Source organism: Aulostomus chinensis, chromosome 2 (assembly GCF_037954235.1).
Source record: "Aulostomus chinensis isolate RoL2024-O1b breed Wild chromosome 2, RoL_Achi_v1.0, whole genome shotgun sequence".
NCBI classification, from domain to species: Eukaryota; Metazoa; Chordata; class Actinopteri; order Syngnathiformes; family Aulostomidae; genus Aulostomus; species Aulostomus chinensis.
Genome location: NC_141321.1, coordinates 24,832,317 through 24,856,426, shown reverse-complemented (window position 1 = coordinate 24,856,426; position 24,110 = coordinate 24,832,317). Strand labels below are relative to the sequence as shown.

Below are 24,110 nucleotides of genomic sequence, written 5' to 3'. Positions count from 1 at the left end.
TGTGTTTTGCTTGAGGAACTTAAAGATTGTTCACGACACCATAGCCCAAGGTTACCAGTTAGCACCAGTTACCCACGCCAGGCGTCTCAAGTCGACTGGTTGGACATTTCTAGGATTTTATAGGACAGTTCATTTACACTTTTTTTAAAAAAAAGATACAAATTAAATAGTGTAAACATCATTTCCTTTATTTATTTATTTTTGGGTAATTTGACATTGTACTTTCACAGCCCAGTAGAGGGCGCTCACACAGAATCACAGCTGTAAATTATAACACAAGTGGGGGGTAGGCGCATTTTCTATAGGAAAAACAAAGGTCAGATATCATGCACCCCTAACTTCTACATGAAAGGTCATGTTTGGTGCATGATGTCAGTGCTGGTGTTGCAGACGTATCTGACTGATGAGCAGTAACCTTCTGCCTGCCTGGGTCTCCGTCTCCTCTGGACGTGTCACCCTCACACGCTCTCACTTCAGACTGGGTTGGAGTGTGAAGCCTCCCTCTTGCTTCTGTACAGTGCACATACACAAACATGCTGGACCTATTCATGGTACACAGACTTCACCCAAATACAGGTACAGTCGCCGGAAACTGACAACGTGACGTGGGTCATACGAGTTTGTTCGAGAAGACAATGCCTTCCCCTCCGGCTGTTCTCTCTTATTTAATCATGAATGACTCTCCTGTCAGTATGTGGGTCAACTGAACTGAATAATAACTGTAGAGTATGCATGCATTAGGTACTGTCAGCATTTATCAAGTTAAATGTCAAATCCGCTAACACTGAGATTATTTAGGTGGACAGGACAAATGTTTTCTTTAAGCTGCCGAGGTTGTGGTTGTACGTTAATTGTCTTAAACGGTGTCTGATTGTATGTTGGACAACACTTCTACACGTCACAACTGCTTCTCGTAGATCGACGTGTTAGATTTAATTTCAAAAATCTACAGTCTCATGACGCTAAAACAAAACTGATCATTTGAATATCAAAAGACACAATCCACCGGATCCACCTGCCAACGACCCACACAGAGACGCTCCCGCACACGAATCAGCCTGAAACAAAAGTCAAAGGTTAGACTAGATATGAAAGGAGACATAGCAACAAGCAACAGAATCCAAATAAAGAAATATGATAAAGAAAAAAGACAACTAGATGCCTTATCCTTTTACTTTCTGACGTTGTATTTAACCGCTAAGGACTGATTAAACGACAATGTGAGCAAACGAAAATCAAGACATGCTCGTCTATCTATGTAGGACTCAAACTAAAAAGGAAAGAAAAATGGACATTTTAAAGCATAACAGGAAGATTTCTGAATAAACTGTATGATAAAGGCCTAATAATCAGATGAACTTAAAATTATATTAAAATAAGGTGTCATTTTTTCAAATAAATCACAAACACTCAAATAAATTTTGTTGAAAAGTTTTAAATACAACGTTTGTGAGTGCTGGTTTCTCCTCTATTAAGTTTGAAGTTGTGCGTACTGATCATTTTTGTATCAGCTAATAATTCATCCATCTGACCTGTTAAGGGGGGGGGGGGGGCTGGAGCCTATCCCAGCAGCCTTCAGGCAAGAGGCTGGGTTCATCCTGGACAGGTCACCAGTCCATCACAGGACCAACACATAGAGACAGACAACCATTCACACTCACAGTCACACCTACAGTCAATTTAGAGTATCAATCAGCCTCGTCCCCTCTTGATGTCTTTGGACTGTGGGAGGAAGCTGGAGTACCAGAGAGAACCCACACAGGAACAGGGAGAACATGGAGACTCCACACAGGAAGATCCCGTGCCTGAGCCGGGACTTGAACCCAGAACCTTCTTGCTGTGAGGCGACAGTGCTGACCACTGCACCACCGAGCCACCTCAGCTAATAATAATTGACACATCAGCGATGTCTTGTCTGGCCGTGAAGGGCAGGTGAGTGTATTCATGTTCGTAAACTGAGACACACTCAGTGTGTTACACAACAACAGATGCCTTCAAGCAGCGTGAATGTCAACACTATTCTTGTCCTTCTGTGTCTTCTAACTCTGACAAGGTGGGTTACAAATATGAAGGCTAAGGTCCATTAAACAATGTAAAACTGAAGAAGATGAGATAAACCCAGGACCGCTAAGGCTCAGGGCAGGAGGTCTCACCGCTGGAGAGCAACACAAAGCAGGAAGTGGACAATCCAGAGTCATGGGCAAAGAAGTAAACCTGCTCTAGAGCATGACCCAGGATCAGTGACCACATAGGAACCTTTGGGGGGGCTTCTGGAAGTCTGGAAGTGAAATCCAAGCTGGACGCAAACCACTTGAGAGACAGATGAGGACCTGGTCACTGGAGAGACAGACTGGGACCTGGTCACTGGGGAGACAGACGAGGACCTGGTCACTGGAGAGACAGACTGGGACCTGGTCACTGGAGGGACAGCCTAGGACCTGGTCACTGGAGAGACAGACTTGTACCTGGTCACTGGGGAGACAGACGAGGACCTGGTCACTGGAGAGACAGACTGAGACCTGGTCTCTGGGGCGACAGACTAGGACCTGGTCACTGGAGAGACAGACTGGGACCTGGTCTCTGGGGAGACAGACTAGGACTGGCTACTGTGAGCTTTGGGTGAGAGAGGCTGGGACCGTTTAAGGAGAGGAACAGGAGTCCAAACAAGCATTCCAGGACCCGGCTGGGACAGGAATTCAGAACAAATAACAAACAGGAACAAAATACAGCGATGAGGGAACGACTGGAGCATTAATAGAGGAGCATCTTCCTGTAAATGAAGACTGAAATCAGAATGATTCGATCTTCCTGAGTCTCCTCACCTCTCACAATTACATGATTGGTTGTTTCTCATACAAATGCCATCTATGGGCAGAGGGGACAAGGACATCTAGCCCTGAAACACTGCAGCATTCCTGCCGGAAAAATAACCTACAGTAAATTACAGTAAACGATAATAACATCAAAATAAATGCACAAAAAACAGAAAGACAAACAAACAAAGTATGAAAGAGGTTTTGTTTTGTTTTTTAGTTGTTTACTGCAGGCGTTTTGATCCATGAAGAATGTTGAGTTATTAATAGCGACGTCATTAAATTCAAAAGTCAGTCTCGATCAAATCAGCGAACAGGAAATGTTTTCTTGAATTGTAAACGAGTAAAATGTCAGGATGGACTCTTCCAATAGTGACAACGTGAGACTAATGACTGCTAACCTAATAAGACTAATTAATCTGATTTATTTTTGCAGTATTGTTTATTAAATCTCCCAAGTCCCCTTCTTCAACGTAAACAAATCTGCTACAAACTAAACGAACAGAAACAGCGCGTAGTAAATAGAAACCGGTTAAATTCACACCATTGCTGTAGTAGACGATCGGGGTGTGTGACGTCATCCCCTGCTCGGCCTATCAGATGATTGTGTTTTTTGAGGTCTCGTGACGGTGGGAGGAATATGTTACCCTGCAGTTTAAATAGCAACGCAGCCCGAGCGCGAGTACACGATCAGATATCAGGCTTTACGAGGCGGTGCGTGCCCGACCATGTTAGATGGGAGCAGGTAACACACCCGCACCGTGACTCACTCGGATGGCATAAAGATCCCGGAGCAGGCAGCCACCTCATTCTATAACGTAAGTAGGCTGATTGGCCGGCAAGATGACCCGTGTTAACGGCGAGTTTAATGCCGGAGCTGTGACTGCAGCCTGCCCCGGTTCTCCGTGAGCTTGTTTATCTGATGCTGCGACTGCTATGCACATGCAGTGTGCGCCACTTTGAATGGAGGCAGAGCTGCGCTGCGGAGCCTCCACCCGTGTGCAGATGTTTACATGTCGCCTCTCGGGCCACACATGACTCTCTGCACCATCTAATGACGTCCCCGGTCTTGGTGCAGCCGGAAGAGCTTGAGTGCGGTTTCTTTTCTAAAAAAAAAAAAAAAGCAAAGAAAGAGAGAGATCTTCCTCAGCGTGTTATCGAGGGTCATTAACCCTTGAATAGCTTATAGAAACAAGCCTTACTGAAACATGGATTGTGTCTGCATAGCTGCCCTGAGCCTGGAGCAGCCGAGTCATGATTAATTGATCAGACCGGATGATCGCCCGCGCATCCTCGTGTGTTTACAAAGCTCCGTCTGCCCCGCTGTCTTCCGGCCCTGCCTTTGCCCCCCAACTCCAGTCGCACTCTGTCCGACTTCTCAGTGAGGCTCGGTGCTGTTTTAGGTTACCTGGAGGAAGCAAAGTGTTCTCTCTCAATGTGGTGTTTTTGTTGTTGTTGTTGTTGTTGTTGTGATTGTTTTGCTGTGTGTGTGAGGGGTTTTTTTTTGGGGGGGGGGGGCAATGCAGCAAGTACACTGAGTGACCTTGAATGACCCCCTGAGTTGTCTTGTGATGTTATTCGATCACGCTGGAGCGAATGGGCTGATAATGGGAAATGTGTGCGTCTGTTTATTTCCGTGAAGGAGGGTGTGTGCACTTGTGTGTGTTTCAGAGAGTAAGAGGGGTGTAATAATGATGTAGTCATTATCACACAATGCCCCTCCCACTTATTGACTGCTTCAACCAAATTACCAGAGTCGTTTTCACACTTTTCCAGTCATGCGGTGTCTGTGGCTCTGTTTACTTCACCAGCTCCTTCAGATGGGCTCCCGCTATCCTCCTCATCTCCAAGCAATTCAGGGGGAATTTCCTGTGGTTACTTTTCTAAACTAGAGGGATTTCCTCTCGCTAGTTGAAGTACAATCTAACTTGTGCTAATGCAGGTATTTAGCTTGAGAGGATTAGCTCTTCATTTGCTTTTGATAGATTGTGATGTCAGGTGCGGCGAGGTCAGTGGCAGGGTCAGAAGAGGGGCGCCACCTTCCATCCAGCATGTCAAAGAACGAATTATGAACTGATGTTGGTGAAATGCGTGCATCTCAACCGTCAGACGCATTATTTTAGGTCGTGCAGAGGTACAGTGCACTAGCAACTCAGATGTTGTGAGTGTTTGAAATTATGAGGTCATGACTTAAAAAGAACGGGCCTCATTCATGAAAAGTTCCTGCTCACTAATTTGTTCTCATCTACTTTTCTAGCCCTCAATAAAAGCCTGCAGCCATCCTCAAATCCTAACGGCTGTTTGTAGCTCCTTACTCCTGATGGCTCTTGTGTACCTCTCGTTATTGTTAATCACCCCAAAACCTCCCCGTCATTAAGGTCTTGAAAGAGGTCCTACAGTGTGATGAGGACAAATATTTGCATAGGAACATTTCATGAATGAGGTCCAGTGTGCGGCGCAGCGATGAGCCACTCGTGCCTGTGTCCAGCAGCGTCACGCCAGGTCGCCAGAACAGGAGCTCATGAATCATCCCATCACCTGAAAGACAAAATATGAAGCCAACTGTCCCCAGGGAACCTTGTGTGTGTGTGTGTGTGTGTGTGTGTGTGTGTGTGTGTGTGTGTGTGTGTGTGTGTGTGTGTGTGTGTGTGTGTGTGGTAAACCTAGTCCATTATTCTTCTCTTCCGTATCTTTCTTTCACCAACTTCCTTTCTTTCACCTCCTAACAGTTTTATGTCCTTTTTTTGTTTCATTTGATTTGTGAAATTCCTTCTCTTTCTTTGTTTATTTCATCCTGTCTTTACTTCTCCTGTCCTTATCTCGTCCTTCTTTTCTAATTCTTTCTTTCTCTCTCCACTTTAATCTCCCCATCTTCCCTCTGTCTCTGAGTTTCAAAGCTGCCATTTAGCAGATCGCGGGGTGTCAAATTAGAGTCGACTCAGGTAACAGAAAGATTCCATCGCATCACTTGTTGAATAAATAACAGCTTTGGCCTGCTTTTTCTGGCTGGTCACAGATTCTGCTCCTTTGCAACTGACTTAAGATGTTTGACAGTGTTTTCCTATAAACACCCATCCTCACCTGAACCTCTCAGTGGTGTCATACCTGCAGTTGTTTCCATGATGAACAAAGCATGAAGGCTGTAGGGTCACTGGTCAGTTTGTTATGGAGCCACATGCAACAGAAATGAAAGGCAGAGGAAAAGTAGCAGTTATCCCTGCTGAATGTATTTTCTAGCTTCTTTCCTTCTCTTTCTCTCTGTCGCTATCAACAGCCGTTATGTTCCAGTCCACTGAATGCATTTCCCTGTCAGCGTCTCTCTCCAGGGCCATGTTTGGCATTCTAGACAGGGAGCATTCGAGGCTGTGGATCAGCACCACATGATTCATCCTTTAAGAGGGGGAAAAGAAGCTGGGTTTTTTTTGTAGGAAAAGCCTGCTGGGTTCACATCCAAGCCCCCGCAAAGACACAGCAACCACAAGAATAGAGAAAAATAGGTAGTCAGGCTGCTGATCTAAAAACAGGTTTCTGACATCGCCTGGAGTCTGTAGATCAATCATCCATACTGTGAAATGTGGCAAGTGGCTGTTTAATCCAAATGACAGTTAATAGATCCATCAAAGTCCAGCTGCTATCTAAAGGCTCCTGAAATATACATTCAAGCTTATAGGATGGACAAAATAGGACAGACGTCAACAAACCGTCTCCCTCCATGTGTGTCTCCAGTTACAGACCATGAACTATGTGGGTCAGTTGGCAGGCCAGGTGTTTGTGCAAGTCAAAGAGCTATACAGGGGGCTCAACCCTGCAACGCTGTCTGGATGTATAGACGTCATCGTGGTCCGGCAGCCAAATGGCTCCCTACAGTGCTCCCCCTTCCACGTGCGCTTTGGCAAGATGGGCGTCCTGCGGTCCCGCGAGAAAGTGGTGAGCTCATGGTAGTTGATGATAGATTGCTTTCTTTTGTATTTGTTGTATTTGTTATATTTGCTGCTACACACAAAGCTGAGGAAGAACAATAACTGGCTCCTTAGACATAAAGACAGAGGTTTGAATTCATACATACAGCGACCCTACGCCTCGTCCATTCAGTCTGGTGAAAATCACCCCAAACTGTCACTGTACTCCCATCACAGCTATCGCATAGATTCCTGCAAAGATTTCAACAACTTGAAAGCCCTCAGAGAGCTCATACCTCCTCCATGGAGAAAACCAAGACAGCAAATACCCAAATCCTGCTACTGGTTTAGAGCAGGCTTCAGGATCCAGGATCTACAATTCCATATTAAACTTCCTCCAAATGTTAATCACTTGTTTACATCAAATTTCCTTAAAGTCTATCCATTTGTTTTATCCTGCAGTAAAAAAAACAAAACAACAACTAACTGAGATCTGCTCCTTTATTCAGTTCTTCTCCTAAAGCTAATGAGTTCTTCCTGGGTCTAAGTGTCAAGAGAAACCAGTCTCATAGTTTTTGTATATCCAGTTTACGGACAGACAAATATTACCGCCTCAGCTGAGGTAAATACGTAAATGTGGATTTATTCAGTTGGATGCAAACTTCTACAACTACAACATAACCCTAAATTGTTGATTGTAATTCATTCCAAAGAAGTCCAGCATGCATTAAAAGAAACTGCTTCTGTGCTGCAGGTGGACATCGAGATCAATGGAGAGCCGGTGAGCCTGCACATGAAGTTGGGAGAGAATGGAGAGGCTTTCTTTGTTAAAGAGGCTGAGAATACACAAGTGAGTAATGACTTGGACTCCGCACCGAGTCCATAAACACTCACACACACACACACACACACACACAAGTATAGGACAGAGCATTACTGACTGACAGGAACAACACGCAGCAGTCTCTGGACTCCTCTCTCTCATTCCGCCACTCACTGATGACTCTTGACATGCATGTTGTTGTTTTATCATGTGACTCAGATCACTTTTTTTTTTTTTTGCCAAGAACTGTCAAGATTTAATTTCCTCTATTTCATTCAGATGTTTGTAGTTTTATGACTAATTCCAAATGAACATGGGCAGAGGGGGCAGCATCCAAGTCCTTTGACCCTCTTCAGAGCGGACTTCTGGTGTTGTTCGTGAAAATGACTGTAAGGGTGAAGAGTATCGCTCGTCACTCAAGGAAAGTTCTCTCAAGACATTTGATAAACATAAGGGAACATTACAAGGAGGCTAAAGGAACAGACAGAAGGGAGCAAAGAGGATAAATATTAAACCACGGAGAATCACAGTCATACAACTGTGATGTAACCACAGATTCACATTCACGAGAGTCCGTGCAAAGAAATCCTGGTTACAAAATGGTGACGCAAGAAAAAAATGACATCTATTTATTTAGGATACAAAAGCAAATCACAAGACAAATACAAAGCAGCTGAAACGTAAACAGTTGGCCAATGTGATTGTAATTTCCTGTAAATAAACCAGGAGGACAGGCGGAGACACACACAAAGATTCTGGTCATTCATAACGGCTCGCACACCAGCCACAGTGTCAGCAGTTCAAAACAGTTTGAAACCTTGCGTAACAGTGAATCGGAATTCTTTTTTATTTCTTCTGTCTGACTTTGTGTTCTTCAGTCCTATTGGTAAGTGAGGTTCTTCTGTACTCCTTAGTTCCCCCTCTGACTCAAACCACCCGAGCCAGTGCTCCTGTTGCTCTATTGAAATAGATGCACCCGAGCTCAGGGTTCAGTTCTCAATCAGAGCTACGTAAGCGACAAACGCATGCCGTTACTGTGCAGCACCATACGGCACCCTGATCATAGAAGCTTCATCCACCATGCGTTCTGTGAGATAGATGTTGAGCCAGCAAACTACAGAACTGACAGTTGCTGGCAAAAGAGTGAATTTCTAAGAATATCACACCAGAATTCAGGGTGAAATCGAATCACTTTATTGTCCATCACCAAGCATGTTTGATGCATTCTGTTAAGACAAGTATCTCCGCATCTCATCACCTTGGGAGAACCAATCAGGGTCCTCCAGTTCGAAACATTCCTCCAGTCACTGTAGGCAGTGCAGTGAAACACCCGGATCACGCACAGCAGAATATCTGAACTCTGCCTGCCTCTACGGCCAGAGGCAAGCTTCCGCTTCTGAACTGAGCGCAGAAGAACCGCTGCCTTCTTTTTAGGTTCAATTCTACTGGATTTGAGGATAGTTTCTGTTCATTGCTGCACGCGGAATTCAACTCTCCAAATGATCCGAAGCAGATCAGATAGATGACAACAGTGAAGGCTTTGTCAGACTTATTAAATCAGCAAATTCAGAGATCCTCATTTAGAAATCATTTGAGTTTAAAAAAAAGAGGACCTTTACTTCAATTTTACACATGTATTTGTTTTATATATCCTTTATTTAATCAGTATTGTTCACAGGGTGTTTTTGTGGTCAACTTGATTAGAGGTTTTAAACCGATTCACAGCTCTATTTTATGATCATTTATAACACAGTTAGATGTGCTGATTGGACTTGGAAAAACTACTTGGCAAAAATGTCATGATCATAGCTTCAGTTCTATGTTTCAATTCAAATGGTATGGAATTCATGAGGTAATACGATGTAAAGGTGCTGTCCTAGCAGCTTTTCCTGTGTCCCTCCCTGTTTATCTTGAGGGTTCAAAAAAGAAAAATGCAACTGTTGCAGAAAGTAATCTGACGTGGGAGTGTTTCCTTTCTCCTGTTTGTTCATCTGATTCCTGTGAAAAGTTACAGTATGACAAGCGTTCATGGAAATGAGGAGAGATAGACAGAGAGAGAGGGAGGGAGGGAGGGAGTCAGTTATTAAGACCAAAATGTCGTCTTTGTGGATCTAATTCCTAAAATGAAGGCTTTACTCCTGTCTTCATGACTTAATGTCTCTGTTAAAGATTAGGTGCCCTTCTCTGACTCTCAGGTGCTCTTTAGACTATTGTACCGCTTCAGTCCTCCATGAATGAAAAGGGAAGAGCTTACAAGGGTTTTGTTTTCCAATCCAAGCCCCTGTGTGTTACACTGGTTGGGCCCTGTGTCAAATCCTCATTACTCCCCTTCCTCAGAGTGGAAAACCACCACATGGCTATTAATAGAGCCGCTGAATTCACCCTCTCTATAGTCGGCTGCACACAGCGTCAGAAAGTGGCTGACACTGATCTGTGTACAGTTGAAACAGGCTAGAGGACACATGAGACAGATTTACACACACACACACACACACACACACACACACACACACACACACACATATATATATATATATATATACACAGTCAGAGGAAGAGAAGTAGGACAGACAAGACACAGAGTTTATGACCAGCTGTATTGCAGATCGGCAGGAAACACGTGTGGAAGACAGTTTATAACCCTGTATGGCATCAACGCAGATAAACATGCCAAAAGATAAACACGTGCTGAAAATGCCTGCATGTGTTTTTTTCTGTAACAAATGTTTCATTTTTACACTTTAGGTATAGTCCCTCAGACACAGTCCCTCTCTGTTCCTGGGAGTTTGAGGATTTGTCATGGCTCGTGTGTGTTCGCAAATAAGATCCTGCACTTGAAACATTAACCAAATGTTCCAGTGTAACATGAAGCCTCAGGCAAAATATTAGGAATTTCGAAACGTCTTTTGTGGAAATCCAAATAATTTGTTGATAATCTTGATGTGCCAAAGCTCAAGTGCCTTCCAGGTGAAGTCATAAAAATGCACATTTCTATATTTATCTCTTATCATCACTGATAAAAATCTGAGATTCAAAACCTGCAAAAGCTTGAAAATGAGTGGAACAAAATGGCTCTCGGTTGAATTTCCTCGGTAAGGTCCACCTGTGGACTGCATGTATTCCCCTCCCGTCAGATTCTGTCCTCTGGACGGTGTTACGACATGTGCGCTGCCAGTCATGTGTCAGTCAGCGGTGCTTCAATCATCTCTTTACTCTCCGTCTGTCCCCGTGTGCTTGTTTATTTCTTTTTCTGGCACGGTCACAGTTGAGAGGCTCACGCGAGCAAATCTGTGAGATTTTTGTTAATCTGTATTTAAACTCAAATTCCCACCAGATGATCTAAACCTGCATTAGAACAAACTCTCCGCCATGTTGCCTGTTTTGGAGGTATAATATTTGATGGGCATGTGTTTATTACTATCCGTTGGTGCAGGCCTTTCTCAGAGGATTAACGCTTAAGTCTGCATTCTCTGGCTTCTCATGATCGATTTCCTCTCTGGAGATTGTTTTTGAAGTTTGTATTACACATTATACAATTTCAAGACATGGAATTAACTTTCACGTCATCACAACAAGATTTTCACATCTTTCTCCCTCCTGCTCGGCGTGATGATGTTTTATGATCTATACATTGTTTGCTTCCTTCTTTGTAAGATGCAAGAAAGTTTCTAAATTCATAAGTTGGGGATTTTCCGGGGTAATTTACGCCATTGGACTAAAATCTAAACATGTGTAAATTTGTATGAACCGCAGACCAAATTAAAGGCACCAAAACCCCGTTCGAAAACCTATTAACTTTGATCGTACACCGTTAATATTTTCTATTTCTATCTATAATGGCGTCTTTATGTCCCCTCCTCCTCCAACAGGAATTAGTTCCGTCCTACCTGGCGACATCACCCATCATGTCAACAGGAGCAGAGTTAATGGACTCCCAGCTGGGCAGGGGCAGTTCTCGTCACCAAGGTAGGCCTTGTTCAAACAACAACATTCAGACGGTTGCAGTGAAAATGGGGCCGTTGAAGGGGGTTTGGTGCTCATCTCTGTATCACGTAGACTGCTGCAGCTCACTGCCTGTCCAGAACCTTGGGCCACAGCAGAGTGATGGAGGAATGAGCAAGAAGAGGAGGAAGAGGAGGAGGAAGACACGGCCAGAGGGAGGTGGAGGACGGAGAGAGGAAAGTGGAGAAGAGTTCTCAGAGGATGAGAACATGTTTACCATCGACTTGAGCTCAGACGAGGAGAGAGAAGGGGATGGCAGCAGGTGAGAGAGAGAGAGCGAGAGAGAGAGTGAGAGTGAGAGTGAGAGTGAGAGGCTCCTTTAAAGCAGCTCTGGTTTTTGGGCACATTCCAGGGATTTGTCCTGTTCCCACAGTTTTTCTTTGAACTGATGATCTGTGCTGCAGGGTTCAGGTCTTTAAGATGCTCACCACATGATAGGATCATTCCTGAAACACTGACAGACCTGAATGAATATGTGGCAGCTTCATGTTGTGTTTATTACTGTTCCTGAGTAAATCTTTTAAGCTGGTTAGTGACGTGGAAAAAGCAAAATTAATTGTTCAGAAGTTTTCCATCCTTTATTTGAGCTTGAGGAGACACTGTAACTGTGTGTTTAGAATTTACAGTTTGTGTATATGACTGGTATTTTTGCGCATGTGTGTGTGTTTGTTACCAGACCTGTGTATGGTGACAAAGCCAGCACACACCCCGGCACTGAATGGACCTGCTCACAGAGGTATATTTTGGGCTGCAACACACATACACACACATACACACACACACACACACACACACACACACACACATTTTCTGACCCATTTCCTGAATGATAGCTATCATGAGTCTGTGTCTCTCAACACTCTTTTCCTCTCTCCTGTTTCTTCCCATAGTAATGTGATTCAGACGACTCTGTCCGTCCCTCCGTCCTGTGGTCTGTCCATCTCTTGTCCTCAGCAGACCTCTCACTTCTCTACCTCTGTTAGGTATAACTGTCAGGTTTACTTTCTCTGGTTGCTGGAAAAGAAATAATGCACTTCTAAAAGAAAACACAAAGAATTAATTGAAAACTGATTATCCAAATGTTCAACTCAATTGAAACTCCCCCCGCAGCCCCGACGACTCGCGGTCATCAACCCCCAAGAGCGACTCTGAGCTGACCAACCAGAGTAAAGACAACAACCCTGAGATGATGTGGACCTGGGGTGAGCTACCCCATGCTGCCCAGGTATTCTCTCTCTCTCTCTCTGTCTCTCTCTGTCTGTCTGTCTGTCTCTCTCTCTCTCTCTCTCTCACACACACACACAGAAAATACCTCAGATCTTATCTCTGTATCTTTTAAATTTTAAGGCTATGCACATTTATTCTGTCTGTATTTTGATTTTTTTCACTGTCTAGTAGAAATTTACTATCTCTGACCATAGTTTCTTTGAGCAAGTAGAGAAGGTTTTACATGATAAGACACTTATGAAAATTGTTGTAATTCAATAGGGGGAATCTTAAGAATGGGAATTCAGAGTGAAACATACTGGACTGGTGAAAAAGGAATTAACATCTCTGTTTCTGTCTCATAGCCGTCCTTCCTCACCTCCCACCAGATGCAGGAGCCGGCCACAGCAGTCTCCATCCCACTGTCCTCCAGCACTCACTTCAGAGCCATCAGTGATGCAGGACCCCCCTCCCAATCACAGGACAAGCACTCTGGGGAGAAACAACATGGAGCCAGGGTCGGAGCAACAACTAAATCTGGGGACAGGGCTGGAGGAGAACACGGTACTTTACCTTCGTGAAGACTTTATTTATTGTGAACAGCTGCAATTGGTGACTTTTTTTCTGGTATGATTACTGTACATGACTCTAGACTGAAATTACATATCTGACATCCAAAAATATAAAATGCGTTCTGAGCAGACTAGCCCTCTATCATTAGTACAAGAATTCCACCAAGGAATACATGTAAATGAAGTTTAACCAAAAAAACTATGGCTCTTTCATTTCATTCTGAGGTGCAACGGCAACTGTTTACACCTGATCTTAATTCTCACATAGGCACTCTTAAAATCCTGCACAGAAATATTGAATTTTCCTTCATAATCATCTTTGATAAAGCACACAAAGCAATGGCATCAAAGCATGTGTGCCACTGTTGAAGAGGATTTGTTGAAGAATAACAAAACATGGAAGTCATTCCAGGATAATGCCTGCTGAGCCCAAATGAAGCTGCAGGCAGAATGAAAACAGGTGGACAATAAAAAAATATCCTCTGTAGAGTTGGAAGAAATTTGCCTTTAGTGACCTCTGGTGGTGATATGTTGAACTTACGCTTAACCTGGTGTACCAATAGATAATTGCTCTTTTACAGTTGATTCTCTTTTATGCTGTTTTGCAGTTGGAAGAGAGGTGGAGAGCATAGGTGCATCAAGTGCAGAGATGGAGGGTTTATCAGCCAGCTCGGTACCTCCCAGGATTCTTCTGGATCATGTGGACGAAGGTGGCAACAGAGGAAGAAATGACTCACCATCCAAAAGGAGAGGTCTGAGCTCACTTTCTGGAATACGTTCTTCATTTCCACGATTGTTTAATCTTCTGACGAATATTTGCTCTAATTAGAAAAGAGGAGCCAACACCTGGGATCTGATGGTGTCTACCTGGATGACATCACAGAGCTGGAGCCTGAAGTGGCTGCTCTCTACTTTCCTAAAAGGTACGGTAAAATGTACTGGAATGTATGTTTATGAACCTATGTATTCTACCCCACATGCACTCCCCTGCTTTATAAGGGTCTTTCAGATGGTATCGTTCACTGTCCTCTGCATGTCTTCCTCTGCATCATCAGCGATGGAGGCAGCAGCTCAACAAAAGGGGACTCAGAGATGATGATTATGGGTGTGCGAAGCCATAATCAGTCCCCACAGTCGGTGGGCAGCAGCGGGATGGACAGCGGTCTGGACAGTTTGTCAGATCAAATGGGGGACCTGCCTCATGTGGCCATCTCCTTGTGCGGAGGGCTTAGTGAAAACCGTGAGATCACAAGAGGTAGGATGAGGAATGAGTCCAACATGAGATGACGCTGAAACAGGGTTCAATGTAGCGTTGTAGCGCTCACTCACCTGACCACGTGTGTTTAATCCCACAGAGCAGTTCCAGGAGAGGGCGGTTTCATACCAGCAATTCTCAGAAAACCCCTCCATTATCGATGACCCGAACCTGGTGGTCAAGATCGGTAACAAGTATGTACCACTATCCTCAGTTGCTGTTTGCATGTCTGAACAGTGTTAGATGCATATGTAAAGGGCGTATTTAGATTTATGATAAAGAAATAAAGTACATGTGTTTGTTCCGATTATTTCTGCTACATCTCTGCCCTTTCAATGGCCCCGTGCTGCGATTACAAACCGATTCTGATGATACCTGCAGTTTAGCAGCAGCTCAAATGTCCACTCAGTTCTGCAGGTAGTTGTCAGAGGTGTTCTGTGCTCATTGCGCCCTCTGTCATATATTACAGGTACTACAACTGGAGCACAGCTGCTCCCGTCATGCTGGCCATGCAGGTTTACCAGAAACCCTTGCCCCAGGTAAAGCCATACTCTGGTACTGTATATACTCTGCTTTGTTTCCAGTTAAATATAGATATCATGTTATCAATATTGGAATTATATACTTATGTATTAGTTTCTATTTAGCATCCTTATTCAAAGGCATAATATGTAAGATTCAAGCACTCTGAACATGATGAGACCTGTTTATTTTCTTAGTTGTGTAATTACCATATATTATGCAAAATGTTGCCAACAAATATCAAACGTACACTTTGCTTTTATTCTTAATTCCCAACATTCTCTCACCATCATTTTTACTATGACATTATGACTGTTTGACCACAGTTGACTTGGGTAGCCAGCAGTTGGCAGAATGAATTAACACCATCAAAACAACTTTTTCCAGTGGCATGCTTTGTAAAAAGCTTTTTTTTTTTTTTTCACCATTAAAACTACCCGGCAACAGCTACAAACCCTCTTGTCCTTGTACAGCACATAACAAAAAATAATGATGTTCTGAAGGTTTTGGTGTTTTTAGTGTTTTGCACCCCCAGCATTTTGTAATAAATCCTTCTTTAATCTTTCGCTATGGTTTCCCACGCGCCAGCACCCTCTCAATATGCCATCTAAATCCCCACAAATGCTACGATAATGTGGGCCAACATTTCAGTCCGGCTCCTGTAATCAATATTTCTTCACGAAGAACTTCGCTTATTACGTTATCTTTTTTTAAAAATTGATCCCAGTGATTGATGCAAACGTGAACACGCGCATGCACAGGGGAAGGTTACGTTCAAGCTTTAATACCACAGTGAAGTTTTGCTTTATGCCAGTCTAAATGTTCTCTAACACTTTAATGATGTCTTTGTCCCTTCCTGACTTTTCCCCCCTTTTATTTCACTCCTTTTATTATTCAAATGTTGTATGTCTCCCTCCATCCATCCAACGTTTTTTTTGCGTGCTAAGTGTTGGTGCTTGAGTTATGTTTTTTCTGCTTTCGGACTCTTCTCATACTGCCTCCCTGGTCTGTTTGGCTCCAGCCCTCCCCAGCCTGTAGGATGGTTTTGTTTTGTTTTTTTCTGGCTTTGCTCGGGTGTTGTGTTGTCTTTGTCTTATCGTTCTTATTGTCTGCCATCTACCAGCCTCTCTGACTTGCATTCTTCCTCTTTGTGGTGTTTATCGTTTTGACTCTGTGCAATATTCCAGTCACGTTTCGGAGAGCTCTACATTTTATTTCTTGCTCTCTTTTTTTTTGCATGCCATTTTGATTTCACCTGTAAATTAGCACTAGAGTTCAGAGTGGTTTGGAATTTGTCCTGTTTTATGTTTCTTTTTCTTTTTTTTTAGTGTGCAATCTATTGGTTGTTTGTAGGTTTTTCTGTTTCATGCTTTGCTTTGGAGTTTGGTGGTTTTTTTGTCAGTTTTGAGTTACATTTTCAGTGATTTTTGAGTTGTATGTGCATGGTTTTCTCTAGGCGTCAGTGGAGAACATCATGAAAGAGAAGATGCCAAAGAAAGGAGGACGGTGGTGGTTCTCATGGAGAGGCAGGAGCAGTGACTCCAAATCAGTGAGTTCACATAAACCACATTTGCGTTCTTGATACAATTTTTGGAAATAAAGTCTGTCTTAAAGGAGCACACCAACTTTTTGAGAAATGCGTTTGAGCGCTGTTCTGTCCAGAAGATAGATGCCCGTCTCTCCTCCGTGTCCACATCATAACCTCACACATGCTCTCTCTGCGCTTCAGGAATCGGTGACAGACGCAGGGGGAGAGACATCGCTCGTTCTGGCCTCAGCGAACAGGTGATGATACACAGACAGTTATCATCTCTTGCTGAGTCCTTTTCACTCAGGTCTTTGACACATTCAGCATGTTTGTTTTTTTGTCTTTGATTTTTAAAGGATGAAGGATGAGTCATCATCTAGTGATGAGGATCATAGATCGCTGAGTCAGGTCTCAGGAACCTGCCAGTTGGAGCCGCTCATGACTTCTGGCAACATCTGTTATAAGAAAACTCTCCGGCTCACCTCAGAGCAACTGGTATAAATACATCTATGTGTATTGCTTCATCTGGAGTTCTGTCTCAATTTATGGGGAAATGAGAGAAACTTTGAAGCTCTTAAATCTCAATCTTAAATCTCTTCCCTGACCTCCCTCTCTCTCTTCCCTGCTCTCACTCTCTCTTGCTATTCCCTGCTCTCTCTCTCTCCCTTCCCTGCCCTCCCTCTCTTCACTGCTCTCCTCTCTCTCAGGTGAGAGAGGCAAAGGTGCTTATTTAAGATTTCAAAATTTTAATATAGAATGGAAATATTTGCTCTGATGACTACCGTCCCCAGTACTTCAAAAAATACACTCAAAACATAGGTAGTTGACTCTGTATGTTTGTGCATTTAGCATTTTTAGAGCCTGTCCTCAAAAGCTGTGCAAGATCATGTGTCTAATATTGGAGTATTCAGCAAGCTGCTGGGCGCTAAATGTGTTTTTTGACCTACTTAAACAGAATAATGCAAAGGAGCCGTTGACCTGTGCATTTTTGCAGGTGTATGAGGGTCTGTTCCTGTTACACATTCATTTTGTGTGTGTGCGAATGTCAATAGGCTAGCCTGCAGCTGAAGGAGGGTCCTAATGATGTGGTGTTCAGCGTGACAACACAGTATCAGGGTACCTGCCGCTGCCAAGGCACAATATATCTTTGGAACTGGGATGACAAGATCGTTATCTCAGATATCGATGGAACCATCACCAGGTGAGAGAGAGAAAGTCTAGTTCAGTTTCAGCTTCTCACCAGTAGGCTCAGTGGGTTGGATTGAATCGTCATCCATATCTCTCTTGCGCTGTAGGTCAGACACCCTGGGTCACATCCTCCCCACGCTGGGTAAAGACTGGACTCATCAAGGAATAGCAAGACTCTACCACAAAGTCAGCCAGTGAGAACTAATTCACAGCTTTGTAAACGATGGGATATTGTTGTCATCTTTGCTTCTCCCACGTCTGATTCTGATGTCTAATCTAAAGTGACATTGTGGATCATTTGCCTGCAACTCCTGGCAGTAAAAGTTAATACAATCCACTGTCAACATGCTTACATCATAGCCTGCTCTATTGCTATTGGTTTGAGCGCCACGTAAACCCTGGGACTCGCTTCACTCATCAGAATTTGATCCATTTGGTTTGGTAACATTCGGAAAGTCAAGAAGTGCTGTGCCTTTAAATTATTTGTCCACATTCAAGCTAACAGATGCTGTGCCCCTAGAGCACTTCAGTACGCAGCACAAAATACATAATACTTTGAAAAGAAGAGAGATTCGACCAGCAGACCTCCATCTAAGGGATATTTTTATGAAAGTACGATGCACTATTGCTCTTGGTGCAAGCTCTCTCTCTCTCTCTGTCACAGAAATGGATATAAGTTCATGTACTGCTCTGCGCGGGCCATCGGCATGGCTGATATGACACGAGGCTACCTGCACTGGGTCAACGAGAGAGGAACCATGCTGCCAGTGGGTCCGGTGCTGCTCAGCCCCAGCAGTCTTTTTTCTGCCCTTCACAGGTCAGTCACACATTAAATGTACACACTCGTTATATCAGAATTCCTACAGCCTTGAGACCGTGAGAGCAACGTGTGAAGCCCCAGTTGCATGGTTTGAAAATGTGTGAAATCCAATTCAGTGATTTTTTTGTTTTCTATTGTTTTGTTGTTTAAATGTCACATGGCACTATTTGACAAACGTGTCGCGTAGGGAGGTGATCGAGAAGAAACCAGAGAAGTTTAAGATCGAGTGTCTCACAGACATCAAGCACCTTTTCTACCCAAACACTGAGCCTTTCTATGCTGCTTTTGGCAACAGAGCTACGGTGAGACTTCTACTACGACTATGACAGCTACTTTCATTGTAAAAATGTCATGCTATGCTAATGTGAAAGCTGCTCAATTTATTTATAGCAGTACACATTTTTATCTGTGTGTGTGTGTGTGTGTTTGTGTGTGTGTGTGTGTGTGTGTGTGTGTGATCCCAGGATGTGTATTCTTACAAGGAGGTGGGGGTCCCTCTGAACAGGATTTTCACTGTTAATCCAAAGGGGGAGCTGGTACAGGAACATGCCAAAACCAACATCTCCTCGTAAGCTATATTCTCTGCTTCCTTAAATGTGTAACATGGTGCGTGTCAGTTGACATTTCTTTTTGTAAAGTGTGTGTTTGTCTGTGTCTCTCAGCTTCGGGCAACTATGTGAGGTGGTGGACCATGTGTTTCCTGTCTTAGTGCAAGAAGGAGGGGGAGGAGATTTTAGCTGTTCTAACACATTTAACCAGTGCAACTACTGGAATAAACAACTTCCAGATGGCACCAACCAGGAAGATGAAGAACCTCAGTTCCTTGACACAAGATGAGAAAATCCCTGGATGTCAGAAGTATGGTGTTAGAGTTGTGGCTCGTTTTTAAAGACTTTACTTAAGATAAGTATCTACAACTACTGATCCAAAGTGGATGAATGTGTTTTTTAATACTCTTCATACCTAAATCACTGTGCCATTACTATAAAAAATAAATAACAACAGCTCGCATTACAATTACACAACGTAGAAAGCCATATTAAATCAAAGTTTAAAATAAAGAGGAACAACTGAAGGATACATCAAAAAACAGCACACAAGTGAAAATAAAGAAGCTAACGTCTGTCAAAATAACGAAAGAAGAATTCCTAAAGTGGATCTTTAATCTGTTTGAACAGATAATTGGAGTTGAACTCCTGAGGATGCTTCACAACAGAATTAAAAACACATATTACACATTTGCAAGTGCACTAACTTACAAACATACACACAGACACACACAAGGCACACAGATGTGTTTCATCTATAATGCTTATCCCTTGTACAGTAGAACATACAGTACTGGATGTAGACTCTCTCGCTGTATGTGACGTAGCTCGCTAAGATTCATTGAATCAGTATTCTTTTATTTATCCACATGACTATCCCCAAATACCGTCATCTTTTTCCCAAGCACTGAGTTAAGTTCTCTAAAATATAAAGACTGCTCCGTGTGAAATGATTCCTGTTTTGCATGAATGCATCTGGTCTACATAAGCAGTGTCTCCAGGTTGCCTACAGATTGAGCTTCCAACACCTGAATATGGCAGAATAAATTACTATTATTTCTACTTTAGTCCAAATGAACCGCAACTGTTTTTTGCAGCTAATAGAAGTTAAATATTCACCAAACATTGAACTGTCAACTCCTCTAAGTTGGTTTAAAGCTACAATTTGCAGCATTTTGTATTTCCAGATTGTCTTTCAATGGTATACAGACTTGTAATAAGCAGAATGGTGCTTCTTTCATTCCTCCTCCGATCTCTGTACATCTGTTTCTGCGCTATGCAACTTTAGCTGACTGGCACAAAAACCCCACCAACTTGCCGTGCTGCTTTAAAGGTACAGGACGCTAACTTGGAATTTTCACTTCACACGCACTGTTAGAGGTGGATGTTTACAGAGGATGATAAAAAGAGAAAGGTGAGAACTTTGCTTTCTGCTGGGTGGTTCAGTGCTAGCTGTTTTTAACCCATACACAACTGCCGCTGGTCCCAAGTAACGGCCAGGGTTATAAGATCATGATCATGACACACAAAGTCTTTTTACCTTATATTAAAACACCTCTCCCTTCCTTTCATTTCATATTATGTGACAATAGTGCAAAACTCAACCAAATCCCAAATTAACAGATCAAAACATGTCCCACATTTTACCACTTCTTACCAGCAGAGGCCGCTGTTGCTCAGCAAAACTACATAATGCTGCAATAAATCTTACAGGGTCACGGGAAAACCTACATGATACTGTTAAAGGCATGTAAAAATCTCTTTTGCTGCACCAGAAATACTACATGCACAAAATATGCAAAATTAGCACAGATGGTGTTCATCTGTTGTGTCCAACTTTTTTGTCCAGTTAAATGTATGTTGTCTTTGGATTGTGCAACTGTGAAAGTTGGAGTTAATCATGTAAAATGCAGGAAACCCAGATGAATGTTTGCCTGTGGTCTTCCTGTGCCTCATTCTAAGTGTTTTGATCGTATGTGTTGTTTGTGTGTATATATAATTATATATATACAGTATATTGTGTATACAGTGTATTATTAATGCCCATCAATGCAATTACTCGTGTTACCTGGTAGTTTTCTGAACAGCACTAATCTATGCCGTTGAAGATTAAACGTTCAGATACCGTTAGATTTTCATCACAAACACAAATAAGTTTTGTTGTTTGGAAACATCGTTTTCATTTATTGTGTATTTTTAACTTTTATTTTAGATGCAAGCTTGTGTGTTCATTTTGTACCTTATTATGTATAACTTAAAAATGGGGAAAACCACTGTAAATACTGAATCAAGGTCCTATTTGTGACCATACGAAGTGAAATATTTAAAGAAAGTCCCTGCAAAGTTATTGTATAGAAATGACTGGTGCTCTTTGAGATGTGTAGTGACCATGTGACCACTAAAGTAACAGATAAACACACAGAGCTTCAGGAAAGACACAGCAGTGACCGAAAAATTGTTTCAGCTCTGGCTTTAGTGTTTTAGATGTACTGAAACTGCATCATCACAGTCAACTTGTGTACTTTGGGCCTTAAAGAGCAGTAATAGAAAGTTCTTTTCAAAGTCTGAGATTGTGGGCCTCCTATTAGACAAATATTGGACCCCTCCTACGGTTACGGTCGAGAAATTAGACTCTACGTAATAACTTATCATTTTGTTTCTTGACGCTTGTAGAGGATCGTTATCATGCTATTTCCTCACTTCAGATCGTCAACTGTTCAGCCAAGATATCCTCCTCTTGCTGTTTTACAAAACCTCAGAGTCATCAAATGTTTGTCCTGAGTTATTTATTGGGTTCTGAATCTTGGAAAGTAGGAAAAAAAAGTGAAATTCCCCGAAAACTACTCCCTCTTTTAAGCATAACTTTAACCGAATCACATACATGTAGATCATTCTGCATGGTGACCTCTTGATAACTACTACTTTCAGCTCTGGAGCTGTCTGGAGAGAGCCAGCAGCCTCTCGATGAGGAGAAATTGACAAACTAGATGTGTTTCATCTTCTCTGCAGACGAACTGATCCAACTGCACTTGTTGAACTGTCCTATGGTCTTTTAACTCTACAACCACGAACTGTCCCTAAAAGTGAACGAACATTTGTTTTACTCTGAATTTGTTAATGCCCACAAAGGTGAAGCGAGAGAACGATAAAGGCTTTTTACCGTACGTGTATATACGTAATTGTCACCTCGTCTTTGTAGAGTAGATTTTCATTCCACAGGATTGTGAGGAAATGCTCTCTGATAACATTAATAGTAAACGTAGTGCATGAGCCATCACTTGGTGTACGTCCAGTGTGTGTGATCATCGTTCAGGCCAAACACGACCAGAGCTCAGTCACTTAATGAGACTCTTTCTCTCATAGTCCTACTTATGTGACAGTTTTCACGGTAAAGATCTCCTCATTATTACAATGTGTTATTAATGACGTGGAAGTCAGGAGATGTGATGAGAGATGATTTTTCTTCTTGGTGAACTTTAATGCACTTCCACCTTTTTTTTTTTTTTTCCACTTAATTCTTTCTGTGAAAGATCTTGTAAAACTCCGGACTAGTTTTCCAGTCCGTCTGTGTGTTGACGTGGATTTTGGATCCAGGGAGTCGTGTAAAGAGCCGCGTATCGGACACTCAGCAACAGCTTAACGAACAGTGTGCATTGTAAGCCATTATTAAAGATGTGGTGTGAATGAAAATGTACAATAAACACATTTTTCACTAAATTGCTACTGTGTGCTCATCTGTCCAGATCTCCTTCTCTCTCTGTGCTTCTTCCACAATTATTGTCCCACCACACAAGCCTTTTGTAAATCCCTGGCCCTGCAATATATAAATAATAGAAATAATCCTACTGGAAAAAACTCTTAATTGATTAGTTCCAGTTTCCAACCAGCTTTTCAACCTTAAAAGGGCTAGAAAAACCCATGGTATTGTTAATATCCTCCTGAGGTGTTTTTTTTTATTTTTATACAGCTTCTATTTAAATCTTAATTTCTCCATCTCTGTTTCAGATTTAAAAAAAACATGAAATAAAAATAAAAACAACTGATATGAGATCTTTTTTTGGCCTCTGTAAAAATGACTTGCTTTGCTCATGAAAGAAATTTTTAAATCAACAAACAAAAACAGCAAAAATAACACGGAGGTTGCGTCAGGTTTTGAATAGAGACGCACTCGAATGTTGCCTCAGGTCTTAAAAGTGTAACAGCCAGAAAAAAAGTAGCAACGGGTCCAACTAAGGTTCAGACAGGAGAAACCAGATGAACGAATCTTCCTCAACGTTGCAGCTGTTTCAGATTTGTCCATCCTCCGAAGTCCAACCCCTCATCCTCGTCTTCAGATGTCTCTCCTCCCCGCCTTTATGTTTCTGCTACTACACTCGTTTTCTTTCTCAGGTTCTTTTTTTTTTTTGTACTTTATTTCATGGTTCTGCTGACAAATATCAACGTCTCCATTTTCCTCTTTGGAATGAGCAACATGACAGCAGACAGATTTGTCACAGGGAAACCAGGAAAACATGTGTTTCTTTTCCTTCGGGTCTGTTGTTGTTACATACATTCCTTCTTTGGCAGTTCCCTCAGAACACTTGGAGTTGTAATCCCAAATGATCCCAAAAGGAAAGTTGGGCTTCCTTTTAGGAGTTGAACATTTCAAACTCTTATCAGGTTTGAGACTAAACGTTTTCATTCCTGACACCTTCCATTTGTAAGTGTAAATCAGCCAGGCTTGCAAAGTTTCAGAAAAGAGTCTCGTTACGTTTTCTGATCAGAACCCCACGCCCCCCCCTAAAAAAATGGTTGAACAAGAGAACCATGAGGGTTCACCCTGGACGGGTCACCAGTCCATCACAGGGCCAGCACATAGAGACAGACAACCACTCACACTCACAGCCACGCCTACAGTCAATTCAGAGTATGAGTTAACTAATACTAGTTTCAAG

The 24,110-nt window shown here is 42.6% G+C and overlaps 1 protein-coding gene across 2 annotated transcripts; it reads left to right on the top strand.

Moving 5' to 3' along the window:
* The first annotated feature begins 3,456 nt into the window (after positions 1-3,456).
* On the top strand, positions 3,457-22,869 carry lpin1a (lipin 1a). Of its 2 annotated transcripts, XM_086187078.1 has the most exons (23): positions 3,457-3,631; positions 6,540-6,740; positions 7,467-7,562; positions 11,405-11,501; positions 11,592-11,799; positions 12,214-12,273; positions 12,428-12,520; positions 12,648-12,762; positions 13,109-13,307; positions 13,924-14,067; positions 14,145-14,238; positions 14,371-14,570; positions 14,671-14,764; positions 15,040-15,109; positions 16,549-16,641; positions 16,822-16,877; positions 16,977-17,115; positions 17,673-17,821; positions 17,916-18,002; positions 18,473-18,625; positions 18,816-18,930; positions 19,093-19,196; positions 19,291-22,869. In XM_086187078.1, exons 2-23 carry the CDS (start codon positions 6,549-6,551, stop codon positions 19,463-19,465), a joined length of 2,733 nt encoding a protein of 910 aa, XP_086043204.1. In that variant the 5' UTR covers positions 3,457-3,631; positions 6,540-6,548; the 3' UTR covers positions 19,466-22,869. The 2 variants fall into 2 exon arrangements, with proteins under 2 accessions (XP_086043204.1, XP_086043214.1); XM_086187088.1 differs by lacking the exon at positions 12,428-12,520.
* Positions 22,870-24,110: the final 1,241 nt, after the last annotated feature.

Coding starts and splice junctions, on each gene's coding strand:
- lpin1a (XM_086187078.1), top strand. CDS start 6,549: ATGAACTATGTGGGTCAGTTGGCAGGCCAGGTGTTTGTGCAAGTCAAA. Junction 7,563..11,404: donor AAGAGGCTGAGAATACACAA/GTGAGTAATGAC, acceptor CTCCTCCAACAG/GAATTAGTTCCGTCCTACCT. Junction 14,239..14,370: donor GCTCTCTACTTTCCTAAAAG/GTACGGTAAAAT, acceptor CTGCATCATCAG/CGATGGAGGCAGCAGCTCAA.